The 19,809-nt window shown below is 67.0% G+C and overlaps 4 protein-coding genes across 6 annotated transcripts; all 4 read left to right on the top strand.

Annotated features, from left to right (window-relative positions):
* MRPL4 (mitochondrial ribosomal protein L4) lies at positions 1-3,936 on the top strand. The gene is made up of 9 exons (XM_052800163.1): positions 1-149; positions 238-286; positions 1,873-2,044; positions 2,155-2,206; positions 2,798-2,915; positions 3,008-3,114; positions 3,218-3,327; positions 3,456-3,526; positions 3,645-3,936. Exons 1-9 carry the CDS (start codon positions 72-74, stop codon positions 3,788-3,790), a joined length of 903 nt encoding a protein of 300 aa, XP_052656123.1. The 5' UTR covers positions 1-71; the 3' UTR covers positions 3,791-3,936.
* A 364-nt stretch (positions 3,937-4,300) lies between these two features.
* LOC128147526 (intercellular adhesion molecule 1-like) lies at positions 4,301-6,479 on the top strand. 2 transcript variants are annotated; one of them, XM_052800160.1, is made up of 5 exons: positions 4,301-4,653; positions 5,040-5,318; positions 5,400-5,684; positions 5,876-6,136; positions 6,301-6,479. In XM_052800160.1, exons 1-5 carry the CDS (start codon positions 4,593-4,595, stop codon positions 6,420-6,422), a joined length of 1,008 nt encoding a protein of 335 aa, XP_052656120.1. In that variant the 5' UTR covers positions 4,301-4,592; the 3' UTR covers positions 6,423-6,479. The 2 variants fall into 2 exon arrangements, with proteins under 2 accessions (XP_052656120.1, XP_052656121.1); XM_052800161.1 differs by having other exon boundaries at positions 4,304-4,653; positions 5,055-5,318.
* A 5,167-nt stretch (positions 6,480-11,646) lies between these two features.
* Positions 11,647-15,449, top strand: LOC128147524 (intercellular adhesion molecule 5-like). Of its 2 annotated transcripts, XM_052800158.1 has the most exons (7): positions 11,647-11,778; positions 12,831-13,103; positions 13,185-13,502; positions 13,590-13,856; positions 13,991-14,266; positions 14,363-14,605; positions 14,691-15,449. In XM_052800158.1, the coding sequence occupies exons 1-7, from the start codon at positions 11,727-11,729 to the stop codon at positions 14,912-14,914; spliced, it is 1,653 nt and encodes a 550-aa protein (XP_052656118.1). In that variant the 5' UTR covers positions 11,647-11,726; the 3' UTR covers positions 14,915-15,449. The 2 variants fall into 2 exon arrangements, with proteins under 2 accessions (XP_052656118.1, XP_052656117.1); XM_052800157.1 differs by having other exon boundaries at positions 12,831-13,502.
* Positions 15,450-15,478: 29 nt separating this feature from the next.
* Positions 15,479-18,929, top strand: LOC128147527 (intercellular adhesion molecule 5-like). The gene is made up of 5 exons (XM_052800162.1): positions 15,479-15,860; positions 16,535-16,807; positions 17,093-17,371; positions 17,942-18,184; positions 18,270-18,929. Exons 1-5 carry the CDS (start codon positions 15,479-15,481, stop codon positions 18,491-18,493), a joined length of 1,401 nt encoding a protein of 466 aa, XP_052656122.1. The 3' UTR covers positions 18,494-18,929.
* Positions 18,930-19,809: the final 880 nt, after the last annotated feature.

Below are 19,809 nucleotides of genomic sequence, written 5' to 3'. Positions count from 1 at the left end.
GCCGGAAGTGGCGCCGCGCTCCCCGATGACATCATCGCGGCGCGCCGGCCGGCCGGCCGCACGCTGCCGCCATGATCCGTACGGGGGGGTCCGGCCTTGTCGCCGCCGCCGTCCGGGCCTGGGCCCGGGGACGGGCTGGGGCCGCGGGGGTGAGGACCGGGGACCGGGGGGTCGCGGCCGCGTGGGGGGGGGGGCGTGGGGAGCGGAGGTGGGAGGCTCACGGTTGCCCCCCCGCAGGTCTCGTCCGGGCCCACCGGGCCCCCCGCGATCCCCGAGCCCCGCAGGGGTGAGTCTGCGTGGACAGCGGGGCGATCGGGGCGGTGGGTAACGTGGACGGGGGTGTCTGTGGGGCCGGGGCCCTCTTGGGGACATCGTGGGGGACGGGGATGGCCTGGGTCAGGACACCGGGGACGGGTGGCCGTGGGGCCGGGACCGGCCTGGGGACATCGGGGATGGGGATGAGCGGGGTCAGGACAACGGGGACGGGTTTTTGTGGGGTCAGGGCTGTGGGGACATCTTGGGGGTGTTGGGGACAGGGTGTCCGTGGGGTTGGGGACAGTGGGGACAGGGTTGTCCGTGGGGTTGGGGACAGGGTGTCCGTGGGGTTGGGGACAGTGGGGACAGGGTGTCCGTGGGGTTGGGGACATCCTGGGGACATTGGGAGTGGAGGTGAGTGGGGTCGGGTCAATGGGGACAGGTTTCTGCGGGGTCAGGGCTGTGGGGACATCCTGGGGATGTTGGGGACAGTGGGGAGAGGGTGTCTGTGGGGTTGGGGACATCAGGGACAGGGTGTCTGTGGGGTTGGGGACAGTGGGGACAGGGTGTCCGTGGGGTTGGGGACATCCTGGGGACAGCGGGAGTGGAGGTGAGTGGGGTTGGGTCAATGGGGACAGGTTTCTGTGGGGTCAGGGCTGTGGGGACATCCTGGGGATGTTGGGGACATGCTGGGGACAGTGGGGAGAGCGTGTCTGTGGGGTTGGGGACATCCTGGGGACAGCGGGAGTGGAGGTGAGCGGGGTCAGGTCAATGGGGACAGGTTTCTGTGGGGTCAGGACTGTGGGGACATCCTGGGGATGTTGGGGACAGGGTGTCTGTGGGGTTGGGGACAGTGGGGACAGGGTGTCCGTGGGGTTGGGGACAGGGTGTCTGTGGGGTTGGGGACAGTGGGGACAGAGTGTCCGTGGGGTTGGGGACACCCTGGGGACATTGGGAGTGGAGGTGAACGGGGTCGGGTCAATGGGGACAGGTTTCTGCGGGGTCAGGGCTGTGGGGACATCCTGGGGATGTTGGGGACAGGGTGTCTGTGGGGTTGGGGACAGTGGGGACAGGGTGTCCGTGGGGTTGGGGACAGGGTGTCCGTGGGGTTGGGGACAGTGGGGACAGGGTGTCCGTGGGGTTGGGGACATCCTGGGGACATTGGGAGTGGAGGTGAGCGGGGTCGGGTCAATGGGGACAGGTTTCTGTGGGGCCAGGGCTGCGGGGACTCCCTGGGGACATCAGGGACAGGGTGTCCGTGGGGCTGGGGACATCAGGGACAGGGATGACAAGGGTCTGGGCAGCAGGGACACGTTTCTGGGGGGGCAGGGCTGTGGGGACATTAGGGACAGGGTGTCCACAGGCTCAGGGCCGTCCTGGGGACATCAGGGACGGGTGGCCGCGGGGCTGGGACCATCCTGAGGACATCAGGGACCGGGTGGCCATGGGGTCGAGGCTGCAGGACCACCCTGAGGGTGCGGGGACAACCCGGGGCCAGATGTCCCTGGTCTTGGGGTGTCTGGGGCCTCCCCCTTGCCCCCAGCCCGAGGTTCCAGGTGGAGCTACCACGGTCCCTGCTTGTCCTCATGTGTGTTGTGTGTCCCCCCCCCACCCCAGAGAAGCTGCTGCTGCCAGCGCTGCCGCGGTCCCCGGTCCTGCGGGCCTGCAGCGTCCCCGTCCCCCCCCACCGCTCCCCCGTGCAGGCCTGGGTGGAGTCGCTGCGGCATCACGATGACGAACGCCGGGGCCTGACCGATCTTCACCCCGACGTCTTCGCCGTCAGGCCCAGGTGGGGCTGGGGGACGAGGTGGGGGGCCGCCAGGGAGTTGGGGGGAGCCCTTGGGGATGTGGGGGTCCCCGGGTTGGGGTCTGAATGTCCGTCCCCCCCGTCTCCTGCAGGCTTGACATCCTGCACATGGTGGCCATGTGGCAGAAAAATTTCAAGAGGATCGTGAGTATGGGGAGGGGGTTTTGGGGGGGCGGGGGGAGGTTTTTGGGGGGCAGAATGAGGGCTGGGGGGAGAGGGGGGTCAGGGAGGGGAAGGGGAGGTCTGGAGGGGGCTCTGGAGATGGAGAGGGAGGTTTTTGGGAGGAGAAGGTGGTCTGGGGAGGGGAAGGGGAGGTCTAGGAGGGAGAGAGGAGGTTGGGGGGGCAAGGGGAGGGTTGGGAGGAGAAGGGGAGGCTGGGGAGGGGTGGGGGGTCAGGGAGGGGAAGGGGAGGTCTGGAGATGGAGAGGGAGGTTTTAGGGAGGGAAGGGGAGGGCTGGGGGCGTGAGTGAGGGGCTGGGGAGGGGAAGGGCAAGTCTGGGGGGGGGGCAGAGGGTGGTCTGAAGAGGAAGGAGGAGGTTGAGGAGGGTCCGGGGGGACAGAGGGAGGTGTGGGGGGGGGTCACAGGGCGGCAGCCTGTCGCCTTGCCGCAGAGGCGGCAGTTGGGACCAGGACTCCTGGGTCCCTTTCCCTGCGTGGGGAGGGGGACGGGGGTGTCACGAGGGGCCCATCCCCGATTGTCCCCGTGTGTGTGTGTGTGTGTCCCCCACCCTGCAGAGCTACGCCAAGGTGAAGACGCGGGCGGAGGTGCGGGGGGGCGGCAGGAAGCCGTGGCGGCAGAAAGGATCGGGTCGAGCCCGGCACGGCAGCATCCGCTCGCCCCTGTGGCGCGGGGGTGAGTGGCCGCGGGTCGGAGGAGACCCCCAGATGGGGTGGGGGGGCCACGGCCTGGCTCGGGGGGGGTCACTGAGCCGGGACCCCTCACAGGGGGCATCGCCCACGGGCCGCGGGGTCCCACCAGCTACTACTACATGCTGCCCATGAAGGTGCGGGTGCTGGGGCTGAAGGTGGCACTGACGGTGAAGCTGATGCAGGTACGAGGTCCTCTGTGTTTTGGGGGGGCTCCCGGGGGGATTGGGGACGCAGTGACACCCCCCCCCCTTCACTAGCAACATGTGTCCCCCCCCCACCTCACAGGATGACCTTCACATCGTCGACAGCCTGGAGATACCCACCGCCGATCCCCAGTATCTGGTGGACCTGGCACGGTACCGGCACTGGGGCCGCTCCGTCCTCATCGTCGACGTGTGAGTGCAGGCAGCACGGGCACGTGGGGAGCCCCAGGGACGGGCAGGGCTGCCTGCACGCTGCCAGGGGTTCTGGGGGGGGCGGGGGGTGTCGTCGTCCCCCCGTCATTTCACCCACTTCCTTCCAGCAACAAGATGCCGGAGAACATCGGAACTGCGGCAGCCGGTTTGAAAACCATCAACCTGATCCCCGCGTTAGGTGAGAGCTTCCGCGGTGACCGTGCCTGCTGTCCCCAGGGACCCCCCCCAAACCTGTCAGGGATCCCCCAAACCTTTTGGGGACCCCCCCCAAGCCCCCGCTTCTTGTGCTTCCGCAGGTCTCAACGTGCACAGCATGCTGAAGCACGAGACGCTGGTGCTCACGTTGGACACCGTCACCTTCCTGGAGGAGAAGCTGCTGTGGCACGACACCCGTTACTCGGCGCTCTACCCCTTCTCCATGCCCTACAGCGACTTCCCCTAGCCCCCCCCTCCCCGGGCAGGGTGAGACCACCCCCCCAAGCAGGATCCAGCTCCCCCCCCCAGGCAGGATCCACCCCCCATCTCTTTGGAAAGGGTTTTTGGGGGAGCACCACGCGCTGCCGTGGCCATTAAAGCGAGGTTTCTCAAGGCTGTTGCTTTTCTTTGTCCTGGGGGGGGTTGCGGTTTGCTTCCACCTCCCTTTGGAACCCCCCCCCCCCCAATATTTGCAGTCTCTTTGTGCACCCCCCCATATTTGCAGTCCCTTTGCAGCCCCCCTGCCATATTTGCAGTCCCTCTGTGGCCCCCCCGCCATATTTGCAGTCCCTTTGCAGCCCCCCCCCCATATTTGCAGTCCCTTTATGGCCCCCCCATATTTGCAGGACTTTGGGGTGCTGTGTGGGTTCAGCGTCTGTGGGTGGCCGGGATTTTCAGGGCCACCGTGGCAGAGGGATCTGTGTCCCCCCCAGCAGCAAGCCCAGCACGCTGCCCCCCCCCCGCCAAGGGGCAGAGCTGTCCCCCCCCCGCTCCATGCCGGGATCGTTTGCCGGAGCTGGCGAGTGTTTCGGTGGGAGTTTGTCTCTCTGGGTCTTATCCTGGGACGGCATTTGGGGTTTCTGGGTGTCACTGGAGAGGCAGGAGGAGGAGGAGGGTGGGCCCTGCTGCTTCGCTGCCCCCCCCCCCGCCGGCATCCAGGGCTCTGGTGTGAGAAGGCGGGGGCCAGTTGCAGAGGAAAGGGAGGAAATGGGGTAAGAACCGACGCTTCCCTTGCTGCCTGCCAGCAGCGCCGCGCTTACTGGTGCCGGATGATGGATCCCTGCCGGACCTGGGGGGCGATGGCCTTACTCTGTCTCCTCGTGCCGGGGGGTGAGTTGGGGTGTGTGTCCCCCCCCCTGCCCTTCCCGGGCTTGGCAAAGGGGAAAAACGGGGATGCTGGGACCCCGCCAGCGTTGCGGCTGGGTTCCGGTGCGTGGGGCTTCCTGCCAGCGAGGCGGTGGAAGAGGCTGAGGGTGATTTAGGGGATCCCGAGGGGGGTCCCCGGTGCTGGCCCCCCACCACGGTGCTGGTTTGGGGGTACGGTGGGCCTGGGCATGGCACCACAGGCGCTGCGGGGGGGTGCCAGCGCGGAAGCAGCTGTTTATTTGGCCACATTCCGGGCAGGACATGGCTACCAGGTGCCGGATCCCCTGCCCGTGCCTCTTTGGGGGGGTCGCACCCAGGGCTGGGACCCCAACCGGGTCCTCCCGTAACAGGGTGCCCTCTCCCAGGGCACCCCGGTCCTTGCCGGGTGTCCATCTACCCTGAGGAACCGACGGTGGAGTTCGGCAGCTCTCTCCTCCTCAATTGCACCAGTTCTTGCCGTAACTACAGCCGGCTGAGCTGGGAGGTCTCCACCACCAAGATGGGGACGCGGGGACCCGGCTGGGTGTCCCTCAGCATCCCCAATGTCACCAGCTGGAGCTTGGAGCTCCAGTGCTTCGGCGTTTTCGGGGAGCAGCGGGATATCGCCAAGACCACCCTCCACGCTTACCGTAAGGACCGCGGCATGGGGGGGGACGGGGGTCCCGGCACGCTCCCGGTCACCTCCACCCACTCCTTGTCCTTCCCCACAGGGTTCTCACCCCCCCAAATTTACCTGGAGGGTGACACGGTGGCCGGCAAAGAGGCGCGCGTCACCTGCAACGCGTCCGCCCAGGTCTCCCCCCCCGACCCCCCAAATCTCCACCTGACGCTGTGGGGTGGGGGGCTCCCCCCCAGCACCCACCGAGGTCCCTCCGTGGGGTTGAGTTTCACGGCGCAGCCGGAGCAGCACGGCCGGGAGGTGATGTGCGAGGCCGTGTTACGGCTCGGGCGCCGTACGGTCAACGCCAGCGCCGCGGTTACGCTGTGGGTCTGGGGTGAGTTTGGGGACAGGGACATGGGGGGGGGGGTGCGTAAAAACCCCTCGTGGTTGGAAATGCCGGTGCCGCGGCGTGAACCGTGGGTGCCCCGTGGTCAGGGTGGTCTCTGGCATGGGGGTGGGGAGGAGAAGGGGCACCCAGCCGGGCTCTGGGTGCCGATTCCCTGCCACCCCCCCCTCCTCCTCCAGCTGCCCCCCACGATGTCCAGGTGTGGGCACCGCGGACCGTCTTCACCACCGGTGACAACCTCACGGTGATGTGCCGGGCGGAGGGGAACCCCCCGCCGCAGCTCCGCTGGGAGATGCCCACCGACACCAGCTGGGAGCTGTGGGATGGCGGCACCACCATCACCATCCCGGCTGCCCAACGGGTTCACAACGGCACCTACCGCTGCCTGGCCGAGAACCGCTACGGTGCCGGCGCTGCCAGCGTCGACCTCGTCTTCCGAGGTGAGGGGTGCCTGCGGTGGCACCCGGTGGCACCCGGTCCCGCACCGGGGCCGGGTGCCGCGGTGAGGGGTTGGCACGGCGCGGGCGTAAGCGATGAAGAAGGGGGTGGAGGTGGCATCTCCCAGCGATGCCAATCCCGGCTCAACCCCGTCCTCTCCCCGTAGGATCCTCCCGCAGCCCCCTGGTCCCCGTGGTCGTGACCTTGGCCGTGGTCACCGTACTGGCCGTCGTCGCCGTCTCCTGGTGGCTTTATCGCACCCAAGGCTGGAAGCCGATGCCTAGCTAGCCCAGCTAGTCCTGCCTTGCCGAGCCGTACGTGGGAGCAAAGAGCAAATTTCCTCCACGTCTCCGTGTATTTTTTCCCACCTTTTCCCGCTTTGCCGGCTCCGATCTTCGGCGAGGGTGGTGAGTGGGAAGGGAGGGTGAGGCGCCGGCTCTGGGCATCGCTCCCGGCGCCTGGCACTGCATTGGCTCCGAGGGGAAAATCCTGGGGCACGTCTGGGCATGGCCGGAGCGGAGCCGTTTCCTGGCACTCACGTGGCTGAGCGTTAATGAGCCGCCCTCGTTAGCGGGAGGGCAGAGCGACACGTGGGGCGCGCTGGGGCGGCCGTTGGGATCCTGCCAGCCCCTGCCTTCCCTTCGAGGTCAGGTGCTGGCGAGCATGCAACGGGGCTTGGGGCTCCCAGCGAGCGTGCAACGGGGCTTGCTGCTCACGGCGAGCGTGCAACGGGGCTTGGGGCTCGCAGTGAACGTGCAACGGGGCTTGGAGCTCCTGGCAAGCGTGCAGCGGGGCTTGCTGCTCACGGCGAGTGTGCAATGGGGCTTGCTGCTAAGGGCGAGTGCGCGACAGGGTTTGGAGCTCAGGGTGAGTGTGCGACAGGGTTTGGAGCTCACGGCGAGCGTGCAATGGGGCTTGGTGCTCACGGCGAGCGTGCAATGGGGCTTGGTGCTCACGGCGAGTGTGCAATGGGGCTTGGAGCTCACAGCGAGTGTGCAATGGGGCTTGGTGCTCACAGCGAGTGTGCAATGGGGTTTGGCGCTCATGGCAAGCGTGCAATGGGGCTTGGAGCAAGCGTGCAGTGGGGCTTGGAGCTCACGGCGAGCATGCAGTGGGGCTTGGTGCTCACGGTGAGTGTGCAATGGGGCTTGGTGCTCACGGTGAGTGTGCAATGGGGCTTGGTGCTCACAGCAAGCGTGCAATGGGGCTTGCTGCTCAGGGTGAGCGTGCAACGGGGTTTGGAGCTCCCAGCGAGCGTGCAACGGGGCTTGGTGCTCGCAACAAGCGTACAATGGGGCTTGCTGCTCAGGGTGAGTGTGCAACGGGGTTTGGAGCTCCCAGCGAGCGTGCAGTGGGGCTTGCTGCTACCGGCGAGCGTGCAATGAGGCTTGGAGCTCACGGCGAGCGTGCAGTGGGGCTTGGTGCTCACAGCAAGCGTGCAATGGGGCTTGGAGCGAGTGTGCAGTGGGGCTTGGAGCTCACAGCGAGCGTGCCAGGGGCTGGCTGGCACTGCTGCTGCTCCCGGGTCGGGCTGCTGGGCACCGGCGCAGGGGCAGGGCAGGATCTGTCCCCTGGCACAGGGAACCGGGGACGGGCAGAGCCGCGGCGCGGCTGGACGGAAAGGCCGGTGCCTGGCGTACGACGTGGCCGGGAGCCGAGGGCCCCCGTGGCCCCGCCACGTGCTGGCAGGGTGGGGGGACGCCGGGGCAGCCCCCGGCCGGCCCCGCGGCAGCCGGACGAGGCAGGAAACGCCTCGAGTGTCCGTTCCTGCCGGGAGCTGCCTCGGTGGCCGTGGTGGGGATGCTGGCACGTGGCCCTGTCCTGCACCGGGGGCCGTATCCTGCACAGGGGCCGTGTCCCACATTGGGGGGTCATATCCTGTCCAGAGGGACCATGTTCTGTCCAGGGGCTGGATCCTGGCCACGGCCGTGTCCTGCTCCGAGGGGCCGGATCCTGCACGGGGGCCGTGTCCTGCACGGGAGGGGACAGATCCTGCGCCGGGGCCGGATCCTGCACCAGGGTCTGCGTCCCACCGGCTTGGTGATGGTGGCTGGGGGAGGATCGTCCCCCATCCCTGTGGCCGCGCCGCTTCCGCCACCGGCGGCATCAGCGCCGCGGCCCCGTCCCCCCACCCCTGCCCCTCTGTCCCCCCATGACCCCGTCCCCCACGTCCCTCCCCATCCATCCCGTCACCCGTATCCCTCAGGTCCCTGCCAATCCATCCCTGTGTCCCTGCTCCCCCAATCCACCTCCTGACCCCGTGTCCCTGTCCCCCATGTCCCTGCTAATCCATCTCCTGTCCCCCATGTGCTTTTCCCCCACCACCCTCCTCACCCATCCCGTGTCCCCCATGTCCCTGTCCCCCCTGTCCCCCCATCCACCCCTGTGTCCCTATCCCCTAGATCCCTGCCAATCTATTCCCATATCCCCAGCTCCTGCCCATCCATCCCTGTGTCCCCGTCCCCTGTGTCCCCGTCCCCTGTGTCCCCGTCCCCTGTGTCTTTCCTAATCCATCTCCTGTCCCCCCCCCCCGCCCCGGTCTCCATCCCTGCCAATCCGCCCCGGTGTCCTTGTCCCTCAGGTCCCTGTCAATCTGTCCCCGTGTCCCTGGTCCCTCCCCATCCATCCCGTCCCCCACATCCCCGCCAATCCACCTCTGTGTCCCCCATGTCCCCGTCCCCCATGTCCCCGTCCCCCCGCCCGGCTGCTGAGCCAGCATGGGGCCAGGAAACACCCTTTGCCCACGCCGGTGAACACCGCGGCCTCCGAATGCCGGCGAGTGCCGGGCCTGGGGAAGGTCGCCAGCGAGATAAGGGATTCCTGCCGGGAGCCGGACCGAGGCTCAAGGGCAGCGGGTTCTGCCCGGCGTTCCCGGTGCTGCCGGCTCGGCGGCTTCTAAACCAGCCCCGGGGACAGGGACGAGCCAACTGGGGATGGTGGCGGCACGGCCATCGGCACGGGGACGAGGCTGGGGGACACCGTGAGAGCCGTCGCCGGCTGCGGTGGTGACGTAGACACCGGGTTGCGGTGTTTCGGTGGCGGCTCTCGGGGAGGAACCTTGCACCCATTGAGGTGCGTGGGTTCACTGCCGGGTGCAGAAGCGAAACCCCGCGGCCATGAGAAGCCGCACCAGACTTTCTTCTCTCGGCAGTGCCGGAGCCGGGGTGGCGGCGGCGTGCCGACTGCGAGAGGGAGGGTGCTGGGGCTTGGTGTTGCAACCGGAGCCTCCGGCGCCCTCCGGACCCTTTGTCCGTCTGCATCGGGAAGAGAAAACAGTGGGAAGCCAGCGGCCAACGTCTTGCTAAGAGGTTGGGGTGGAGGGCTGCCAAGCCAAACTGCCGGCACCCCGGCTCTCCTTCCCAGTTGGCAGAGACCGAGGGGCCGCGCTGGCATCTCCGGGGTCCGTCTGCTGCCCGTCCCCGCAGCCCTTCAGTTTCCATCAGTGGAAAAAATTCCCTCGAGTCAAAAAAAAACAATAGAAAAGAGGAAGCTGGGTGTTTTGGGGAGCTCAAGTCCCCTTCCCCATGCGTTTGGGATGAGGTCACCAGGCTGACACTGCAGCAGCTGGCGACGTCTTAACCCACCCACGGCCAGGCGACAGCGAGGTTATGTGCCGGGGTGATGGGAAATCACGGTTTGGATGCATAATGCTGAGCTCGCATGGGTTGGGGGTGCAGGATGGGACCCCCCCCGGCTGCCTCCTCTCTCAGCTGGTGGTACCCAGCCCTGACCCTGTAGCAGCTGGCGTGGCACTGGGGCTCAACCGTGGGGATGCTTGCGGCACCGTGGGCTGGAGTGAGACCTGTGGGGCCGAGTGGGCTGGGGCAGGAGGGCAACAGGGCAGGAGAACTGCCCCGTAATGGGGCAGTGGGGTGGGAGAACTGACCCGTAATGGGGCAGGAGAATTGACCCATAATGGGGCAGTGGGGCTGTGGGGCAGGAGAACTGCCCCGTAATGGGACAGTGGGGTGGGAGAACTGCCCCGTAATGGGGCGGTGGGGCTGTGGGGTGGGAGAACTGACCCGAAATGGGGCAGTGGGGCTGTGGGGTGGGAGAACTGCCCCATAATGGGGCAGTGGGGCAGGAGAATTGACCCATAATGCGGCAGTGGGGCTGTGGGGCAGGAGAACTGCCCCGTAATGGGACAGTGGGGTGGGAGAACTGCCCCGTAATGGGGCAGGAGGGCAGTGGGGTGGGAGAACTGCCCCAGAATGGGGCAGGAGGGCAGTGGGGTGGGAGAACTGATTTGTAATGGGGCAGGAGGGCAGTGGGGCGGGAGAACTGCCCCAGAATGGGGCAGTGGGGCTGTGGGGCAGGAGAACTGCCCCGTAATGGGGCTGTGGGGCAGAAGAACTGCCCCGTAATGGGACAGTGGGGCGGGAGAACTGCCCCGTAATGGGGCAGGAGGGCAGTGGGGTGGGAGAACTGATTTGTAATGGGGCAGGAGGGCAGTGGGGCAGGAGAACTGATTTGTAATGGGGCAGGAGGGCAGTGGGGTGGGAGAACTGCCCCAGAATGGGGCAGGAGGGCAGGAGAACTGATTTGTAATGGGGCAGGAGGGCAGTGGGGTGGGAGAACTGCCCCAGAATGGGGCAGGAGGGCAGGAGAACTGGTTTGTAATGGGGCAGTGGGGTGGGAGAACTGATTTGTAATGGGGCAGGAGGGCAGTGGAGCGGGAGAAATGCCCCAGAATGGGGCAGGAGGGCAGGAGAACTGGTTTGTAATGGGGCAGTGGGGCGGGAGAACTGCCCCAGAATGGGGCAGTGGGGCGGGAGAACTGGTTTGTAATGGGGCAGGAGGGCAGTGGGGCGGGAGAACTGCCCCCGACCGGGGCAGTGGGGCAGGACCCCCCCCCGGCAGCCCTCCCCTCCGGCGGTGGCCGCTCCCCCGGGGGATCCCCGCCGCCGAAGTCCCCGCCGCCCCGGAATTCCCCCGGGGGCCGGGAGGGGCCGGGCTGGAGCCGGGCTCATAAAGCACCGCCCCGGGCGGGACGGACAGAGCCGTCCTGCTGCTCCCGGAGAGCCCGAACCGACCGTTCCCGGTGCTCCCGGAGAGCCCAACCCACCCTTCCCGGTGCGTGCCGAGAGCCCGACTGGATCCGTCCCGGGGAGCCTGAACCAACCGGTCCCGGAGACGCCGATCGGAGCCATCCCGGTGCTCCCGGAGCGCCTGAACTGACCGATCCCGGAGAGCCCGACCGGACCCATCCCAGGAAGCCTGAACCGATCTTTCCCGGTGGTCCCGGAGAGCCCAAACCAACTGGTCCCGGAGAGCCCGACCGGACCCATCCCAGGAAGCCTGAACCGATCTTTCCCAGTGCTCCCGGAGAGCCCAAACCAACTGGTCCCGGAGAGCCCAACTGGACCCATCCCAGGAAGCCTGAAGCGACCTTTCCCGGTGCTCCCGGAGAGCCCCATCGGATCCATCCCGGGGACCCCGAACCAAGTGGTCCCGCAGAGCCTGACCGGATCCATCGCGGCGTTCCCGACGCCTCCCGGTGTTCCTGGAGAAGCCTGACCCATCCCGGCGCTCCCGGAGGACTGAGCCCACCCGGTGCCGGTACCAGCGCCCACCCCAGCGCCCTGCCGCACCATGCACCCTGCGGCGCTGCCGCTGGCTCTGTGCACCCTGGGTGTCATCGCAGGTGAGGGGACACCGGGCTGGGGCTGGCACCCAGCGAGGGTGGTGGGGACCCAGTGAACCCCCCCCCCCCGGGGCGAGGCCGGCGCGAGCGTGTCAGCACAAGCGCGCGGGTGTGAGCGATGTTACCGCGAGCGTGTCGCCGGCGTTGCGGCGAGCGTGCTGGTGCGAGCACAAGCACGTCAACGTGACCTTATCACCACGAGCGTGTCACATGAACGTGTCACGGCGGGGACGGGACGTGTGTCCCCGTTGACGCACCATCGCGAGTGCAAGCGCGCTGCCGCCGTGCCGGCGTCGGGCGCCGCCTGGCACCGGGGGCCGGTGGGGTGACCGGGATGGGGGTCCCGAATCCGTCCCAGCCCCCCCTTTCCCCTTGGCCGTCGCCTCCATGCTGCATCCTATGGGAGAGCCTGGGGAGCAAGGTCTTGTTTGTCCTTGCGAAATCCCTGGATTGCGGCGGGATTTTTTTTTTTTTTTATTCTCTTCCTGCCAGTGGTTATTCCGGGAAAGGGCAGGACTTTTCCTCCCTTCCCCGACCGGAGGGTGGGAAACTCTTACAGCTGCTCCTGGGGAATCCCCCACCCGAGGGTGCTGGTGCTGACTCACCCCGGGGGGCTTCCTCTGCAGCCCAGTGGGCTCCGCAACGGATGCTTTGCTGGAAAAGTACCGGCTCGTGGCGTGGGAGGGGACTGGGGGGTGTACGAGGCACCGGCTGGCAACAGCTGCCACCGTTCCTGAGGGACGGATGCGGGTCTCGGTGTCCCCTGCCCCGGTCACCGGGTTAGCGGCTGAAGGCTTCCAGCTGGATGGTGGGGACGGATCCTGCCCCCCCGGCAAAGCCGGCCACTTCCCGCAGCCGAAGGAGAAGCTCAGCGGTGCTGCAGCTTCTCCCTGCCCGCCGCAGCTGGCTGGCTTCCCTCCTGCCGTGCCGGGGATGGGGACGAGTCTGGAGGTCCCCTCGACCTTCCCCTCACCGTGCCAGGGATGGGGACGAGCCCGGGGGTCCCCTCGACTGCTGACCCCCCCCCCCAACCCCGTGGGTTCTCCCGGCAGGGCAGCTGGGAGCTTCCTTCGAGTTGTCGGTCGAGCCGGCGGTGCTGGTGGTGGAACACGGCGGATCGGTCCGGTTGAAGTTGAAGACGACGTGCCAGGATCCCAAAGCATCCGGCAACGTAGAGACGTCAATTCTGAAGCGGTTGGTGACGACGGGGCCGGGGGAGACGGTGGTGGAGCTGCTCAACGTCACCGTGTGGAAATCCAGCATCCTCTGCTACTACGTTTGCAACCAGAAGAGGATGACGGTGCCCATCAACCTCACCGCCTACCGTAAGGCACCATGGGGAGAGGGGGTCCCTGCCCACGCCGGTACACCGGGATCATCCCCGTCACGCTGCATCTTTCCCCCAGGTGTGCCAAAGCCAGCGGCGCTGGAGTCAATACCGCAGCTGGTGGTGGGTAAAAGCCAAGAGCTGGCATGCAACGTGTCCGACGTCGCGCCGATCCAGAACCTGACGGTGATCCTGTGGCGGGGCGGTGAGGTGCTGCACGCCGAAACCTTCGAGCAGCACAGCCAAGACGAGCCGGTGGCGGTGCGGGTGACCCACTTGCTGACGGCACAGCGCCAGGACAACGGGCAGAACATCACCTGCCAGGCACTGCTCAACCTGGCACCCTACGGCCCGCGCTTCTCCACCACCTCAGAGCCGCAGACGTTGAACGTGTACGGTAAGTCGGCACCGGCATCTTACCGGCGTTTGCTCCGCCGTGGTTGTGGCAACTGGCTCATCCCGGGGCGTTTTTCTCTGGTGGCAGAATTCCCTGAGGATCTCAGGCTGGAGCCTGACATCTACCTGGAGACCGGCGAGATGGTGAACACCAGCTGCACCGTTGACCGCGTCTTCCCAGAGGCAGAGTTCAAGCTGGAGCTCGCCAACCGTACCCTGCCGCTCTCCACCAGCCCGGATGGGCACCAGGCCACCGCCGAGGTGTCCCACAGCCAGCCGGGGAACTTTAGGCTGGTTTGCACCGTGACGGTGGGAGGCAGAGAGCGGTGGAAGGAGGCGACCGTCCACGTCTACCGTGAGTGCCAGCGGCACTGGTGCCGGCAAAGGCCCGCCAGCAGCATGGCCCCGGCGCGTTGTGCCGGGAAGGGGGGAGCGGTTTCACGCCACGGCGTCACCGGACCACCCCGGCGTTGTCTCCATCACCCGCAGGTTTCCCTTCGCCGCAGCTGAACGTCAGCACCACCAGCCCGGCAGCCGGCACGGCGGTGACGGTGGGCTGCGCTTTGCCGCGCGGCCACTCTGCCGAACTCCGGCTGCGGATCCGTGCCGGCAACCGTGAGTTGGCAGGGTGGGGACCGTCCCCGCTGCTCTTCAACCTCATGACGCAGGAGGAAGACGATGGGATGGAGCTGAGCTGTGATGCCAAGCTACCTGTCCGTGACAAAGCCCCGAAGACGAGCACACCCATCCGGCTCACCGTCAACGGTGAGAGTGGCGCCGCCGGGCTCCATCCCGGAATGCTGAAGGGGAAATTTCCAGATGGGAATTAATTTCTTGTCCCTATCCTGGCTCTCTCCTCAGCTGGACCCCGGATGGATGATGGGAGCTGCCCCCCCAGCCAGAACTGGACGGAGGGGCAGGATGAGACCCTGCGCTGCTCGGCACGGGGCAAGCCCTCGCCCAGCCTGGAGTGCACCAAGAACGGCGAGCCCTTCCCCACCGGGGTGCCGCAGCCGGTCACCCGCGCCCACGCCGGCATCTACCAGTGCCGGGCCACCAACCCGCTGGGTACAGCCGTCCGGAACGTCACCGTGTGGGTGGACTGTGAGTGGGGACGGGGGTCCTGGGGGGTCCCAGGGGGACAGTGCGGGCTCAGCATCGCTGACCACCCATCCTTGCTCTCCGGCAGACCGTGACCCCGACGTGGTGCTCCTGGTGCTGCTGCCAGCGGTGGTGCTGGCCGCCCTGATCGCCGGCGGGATGGGCTACCGCATTTACTACCACAAGAAGAAAATCCGGGAGTACCGGCTGCAGGAGCGGCAGAAGCAGCTGGAGATGGAGCAGCGGCGGACAGCGGGATGCTCAGAGGAGACGGCCGCGCTCAACGGTTCGGCGCAGGAGGCTCAACCGTAGCCGGGCAGAGGCGGCGGAGGGGCCGGCAGCCCCCTGCCCGTCCCACTCCCCTGCCCGTGGGCAAGCGCCCCGGCAAGGGCTGAGCGCCGTGGCTGCCGGCTCCCTCCGAGTGATGTGACGGTGACATCGGGGACAGGGTGGGAGCCGCAGTGGGATGGTGGACACTACGGTGAGACGGCGCCGGCCGCCACTGTTGCCACAGGAAGGTGACAGCTCTGAGATGGGGATGCGCCAGGCTGGCACACACTTGGGATGTCGGTGGGGCGAGGCGCTTCTTGCCCCCCATCGTGGAGACGCTCCTTTTCTCTCCGAACTTTATCCCTTGGGAGACCTGAAGCCGGTGACAGCGGGGCCGGGCGTCTTGGTGCCCCGTGGGGAGAAGCCGGGCTGAATCCCAGGATTTTGGTGCCGGGGCCGCGTTGGCACCAATACTGGCGGGAGGGCGAGGAGGTGGAGCGGAGGGAGATGCAGCCATCGGAGAGGCTGGAAGACGCTGTCACGACATGGTGCACCAATAAACACTGTTGACAGCAGCGCCGCAGTCCGCTGGGGTTTTGGCTGGGGATGGGGATAACCAAACACCGGGGTGTTTCTGGGACCTCCGTGGCCACGGTTGTGCCGAGCATGCGCCGTGGTACCCGAACCCACTTCCTTTCTTCTGCCGTTATTCGCTCACTGGCATCCGGCATCGTGCTGGTGATGATGGTGGGGCTGGGACGGAGCTGGGGCGCTGCCGGGGCAGAGAGGAAGGATGGAGAGCGGCCGTCACGGCAAGGGATGGGGGACGATGTGCCTCTGAGCCGCGTCCTCCCCCCAGCGCCCTGTGCCAGGGTGATGGGCTCTGGCTTCCGCTCCCGTCCTCGCGGCTCCCCGCTCCCCGGCGCGGCAAAGCCCCGGCGCGGCCTCGCTGCCTGGTCCCTTGCCGGGCTGCTCCTGGCTTTGTGCGGTGAGTGCCATCCCTGGGTCCTGGATCATTCCCCTGCACCCCAACCTGGCTGGGGACGTCCCACGCGTCCCAGCTCATCCCATGCATCCCAGCTCATCCCACCTGCATCCCGACCCACCTTCCTAGCTCATCCTGTGTCCCAGCTCATCCCACCTTCACCCTGACCCACCTTCCCAGCTCATCCCAGCTCATCCCACCTGCATCCTGACCAACCTCCCCTGGGACATCCCATATGTCCCAGCTCACTCCATGTGTCACTGCTCATTCCACCTTCACCCCAACCCACCTTCCCAGCTCATCCCGTGTGTCCGTGCTCATTCCACCTTCCCCCCGACACACCTTCCCATGCATCCCAGCTCATCCCAACCTGCCTTCCCAGCTCATCCCATGCATCCCAGCTCATCCCACCTGCATCCCAACCCATGTCCCCTGGGACATCCCATATGTCCCAGCTCATCCCTTGTGTCCCTGCTCATTCCACCTTCACCCTGACCCACCTTCCCATGCATCCCAGCTCATCCCACCTGCATCCCAACCCGCCTTCCCAGCTCATCCCGTGCATCCCAGCTCATCCCACCTGCACGCCGACCCACCTCCCCTGGGACATCCCATGTCTCCCAGCTCATCCCGTGTGTCCCAGCTCATCCCACCTGCACCCCGCCGTCCCTTTCCAGGACCACCCACCAACTCCTTCGAGGTGACGGTGGAGGGGACCTCCTCGGAGGTGGGCTACGGTGGGACGGTGCTGCTGAACTGCTCCAGCAGCTGCCCCGAGGCCGGGGCACCCGGGGGGCTGGAGACCTCCCTCAGCAAGGAGTGGGTGGGCCGGGGGCCGGGCTGGCTGAGCATCCGGCTCTACAACATCACCGAGCCCCTCTCCGACATTTTCTGCTACTTCTCCTGCTTTGGAGAAAGGAAGATGGCGACTTTTAGGGTGCTGGCTTACGGTAAGAGGCCGCTCGCGTCCTTCCCACGGGGCTTTCCCGGTGGACGGGGACCAGGGACGGGGGGATGCGGGAAGGGGGTAGGGATGCGCTGCACCTGGGGAGCCCCCCACTCCTCGGGGGGGCGGTGGGATGGGGCAAACTGGGATGGAGCTGGGGCCGCAACCGGTCTCGGTGGGGTGGGGGCGAGACGTCGGGATGAGCTGGGTCCCGGATCTGGCACAGCTCGGGCGGGATCCCCTTTGGGATGAGCCAAGAGGTTGGGTGCCATCTCCCTCCCCACCGCAGACTTCCCCCAGCCTCACCTGGTCATCAGCAAGCCCAACGCCTCCTGCAACGAGCCGGTGGCCATCGAGTGCTCCTCGGCACCCAGCTGGCCCCCGGGGCTGAAGCTGCAGCTCCGCGGGGGCCGCTGGGCCCCGCAGCCCTGGACGGAGGGTCCCTCGGTCTGGCAGCTGATGGTCAGTGAAGACGACGACGGGGCCGAGTTCGTCTGCGACGCGCAGCTCGGCGTGGGCAACGAGACTCTGCAGAAGAGCTCGGCCACGGCCACGCTGCACGTCACGTGTGAGTGGGGCAGCGGGAGCTGTGCCGGCGCCGGTGCAACACCCTGCTGAGCCTTTGCAAAACCCCCCAGCCCTGGTGCAAACCCCTTCTGCCCCCACACAAAGCTCTTCCACCCCGGGCAAAATCCTTCTGCTCTGGCGCAAAGCCCCTCGGCCCTGTGCAAACCCCATCTGTCCTCATCAAAAACCCCCCAGCCCTGGTGCAAACCCCTTCTGCCCCTGTGCAAAAACCCTTCTGCCCCGTGCAAGCCCCTCGATCCCGTGCAAACCCCTTCTATCCCGTGCAAAGCCCCTCGATCCCGTGCAAAACCCTTCTGCCCCCATGCAAAACCCCTTGGATCTGGTGCAAAACCCTTCTGTCGCCGTGCCCTGGTGCAAAGCTCCTTCTCCCTGGTGTAAAACTTCTCACCTTCCATGCAAAGCCCCACAGCCTCGGTGCAAGACTTGGGGTCCCGTACCAGGCTGCAGGACCCCCGGCTGCCGTGGGGACCCTGGCAGCCCTGGCCCGGGGTGGCGGCAACGGCAGGGCTCGTGCCGGGGAGAAATGAGGTTCTCCTGCTCTCACCTCCAGGCGGACCGTGGATGGACGACGGGAGCTGCCCCCCCAGCCAGAACTGGACGGAGGGGCAGGATGAGACCCTGCGCTGCTCGGCACGGGGCAAGCCCTCGCCCAGCCTGGAGTGCACCAAGAACAGCGAGCCCTTCCCCACCGGGGTGCCGCAGCCGGTCACCCGCGCCCACGCCGGCATCTACCAGTGCCGGGCCACCAACCCGCTGGGTACAGCCGTCCGGAACGTCACCGTGTGGGTGGACTGTGAGTGGGGACGGGGGTTTTGGGGGGTCCCAGGGGGACAGTGCGGGCTCAGCATCGCTGACCACCCATCCTTGCTCTCCGACAGACCGTGACCCCGACGTGGTGCTCCTGGTGCTGCTGCCAGCGGTGGTGCTGGCCGCCCTGATCGCCGGCGGGATGGGCTACCGCATTTACTACCACAAGAAGAAAATCCGGGAGTACCGGCTGCAGGAGCGGCAGAAGCAGCTGGAGATGGAGCAGCGGCGGACAGCGGGATGCTCAGAGGAGACGGCCGCGCTCAACGGTTCGGCGCAGGAGGCTCAACCGTAGCCGGGCAGAGGCGGCGGAGGGGCCGGCAGCCCCCTGCCCGTCCCACTCCCCTGCCCGTGGGCAAGCGCCCCGGCAAGGGCTGAGCGCCGTGGCTGCCGGCTCCCTCCGAGTGATGTGACGGTGACATCGGGGACAGGGTGGGAGCCGCAGTGGGATGGTGGACACTACGGTGAGACGGCGCCGGCCGCCACTGTTGCCACAGGAACATAACATCATGGAGATGCTCCATTTTTCTCTGAACTTTATCCCTTGGGAGACCCGAAGCCGGTGACAGCGGGGCCAGGCATCTTGGTGCCCCGTGGGGAGCGTCCGGGCTGAATCCCAGGATTTCGGTGCCGGGGCCGCGTTGCCACCATTGCTGGCGGGAGGGCGAGGAGCTGGAATGGAGCGAGTTGCAGCCACCGGAGAGGCTGGAAGATGCTGTCACGACATGGTGCACCAATAAACGCTGTTGGCAGCAGCACCACAGCCTGCTGGGGTTTTGGCTGGGGATGGGGATAACCAAACGCCGGGGTGTTTCTTGGACCTCCGTGGTCACGGTTGGGCCGAGCATGCGCCGTGGTACCCAAACCCACTTCTTTTCTTCTGCCGTTATTCGCTCACTGGCATCCGGCACTGGTGATGGTGATGATGGTGGGGCGCTGCCGGGGCAGAGAGGAAGGATGGAGAGCGGCCGTCACGGCAAGGGATGGGGGACGATGTGCCTCTGATCTCAGGGTGATGGGCTCTGGCTTCCACTCCCATCCCCGCAGCTTCCCGCTCCCCGGCGCGGCAAAACCCTGGCATGGCAAAGCCCCGGCACGGCCTCGCTGCCTGGTCCCTTGCCGGGCTGCTCCTGGCTTTGTGCGGTAGAGCCGTGCCAGGGTCCTGGCTTGTCCCCCTGCACCGTGACCTGGCTGGGGACATCCCATGCGTCCCAGCTCATCCCACCTGCATCCCGACCCACCTCCCGGATGCACATCTCGGGGGTCTTGGGGATCCCGGTGATTTTGGAGGTTCCGGTGGTCGCGGGGGTCCTGGGGATGGTGCAGTCGCTGTCCCCGCTCTCCGGCAGATCACGACCCTGCCGTGGTGCTCCCGGTACATGGTGGGGTTGGCGGCGATCTACGGCATCTACCACCACAAGAAGAAAATCCGGCACTACCGGCTGCGGCAGAGGCGGCTGGAGATGGAACCGCCGTGCTTGAGGCCGGAGGATGCCCCCCCCCAATGATGTGGGGCCTCTGCCATAGCCCCCCCCGACCCCAAGAGCCATGTCCCCCCACCCTGCGTGAAGCCAACCCCCTCCCGGGGTCCAAGGGACGTATCCAGCCCCG

Source organism: Harpia harpyja, chromosome 10, assembly GCF_026419915.1.
Source record: "Harpia harpyja isolate bHarHar1 chromosome 10, bHarHar1 primary haplotype, whole genome shotgun sequence".
Classification (NCBI taxonomy): Eukaryota; Metazoa; Chordata; class Aves; order Accipitriformes; family Accipitridae; genus Harpia; species Harpia harpyja.
This window is presented reverse-complemented; position numbering and strand designations above follow the sequence as displayed.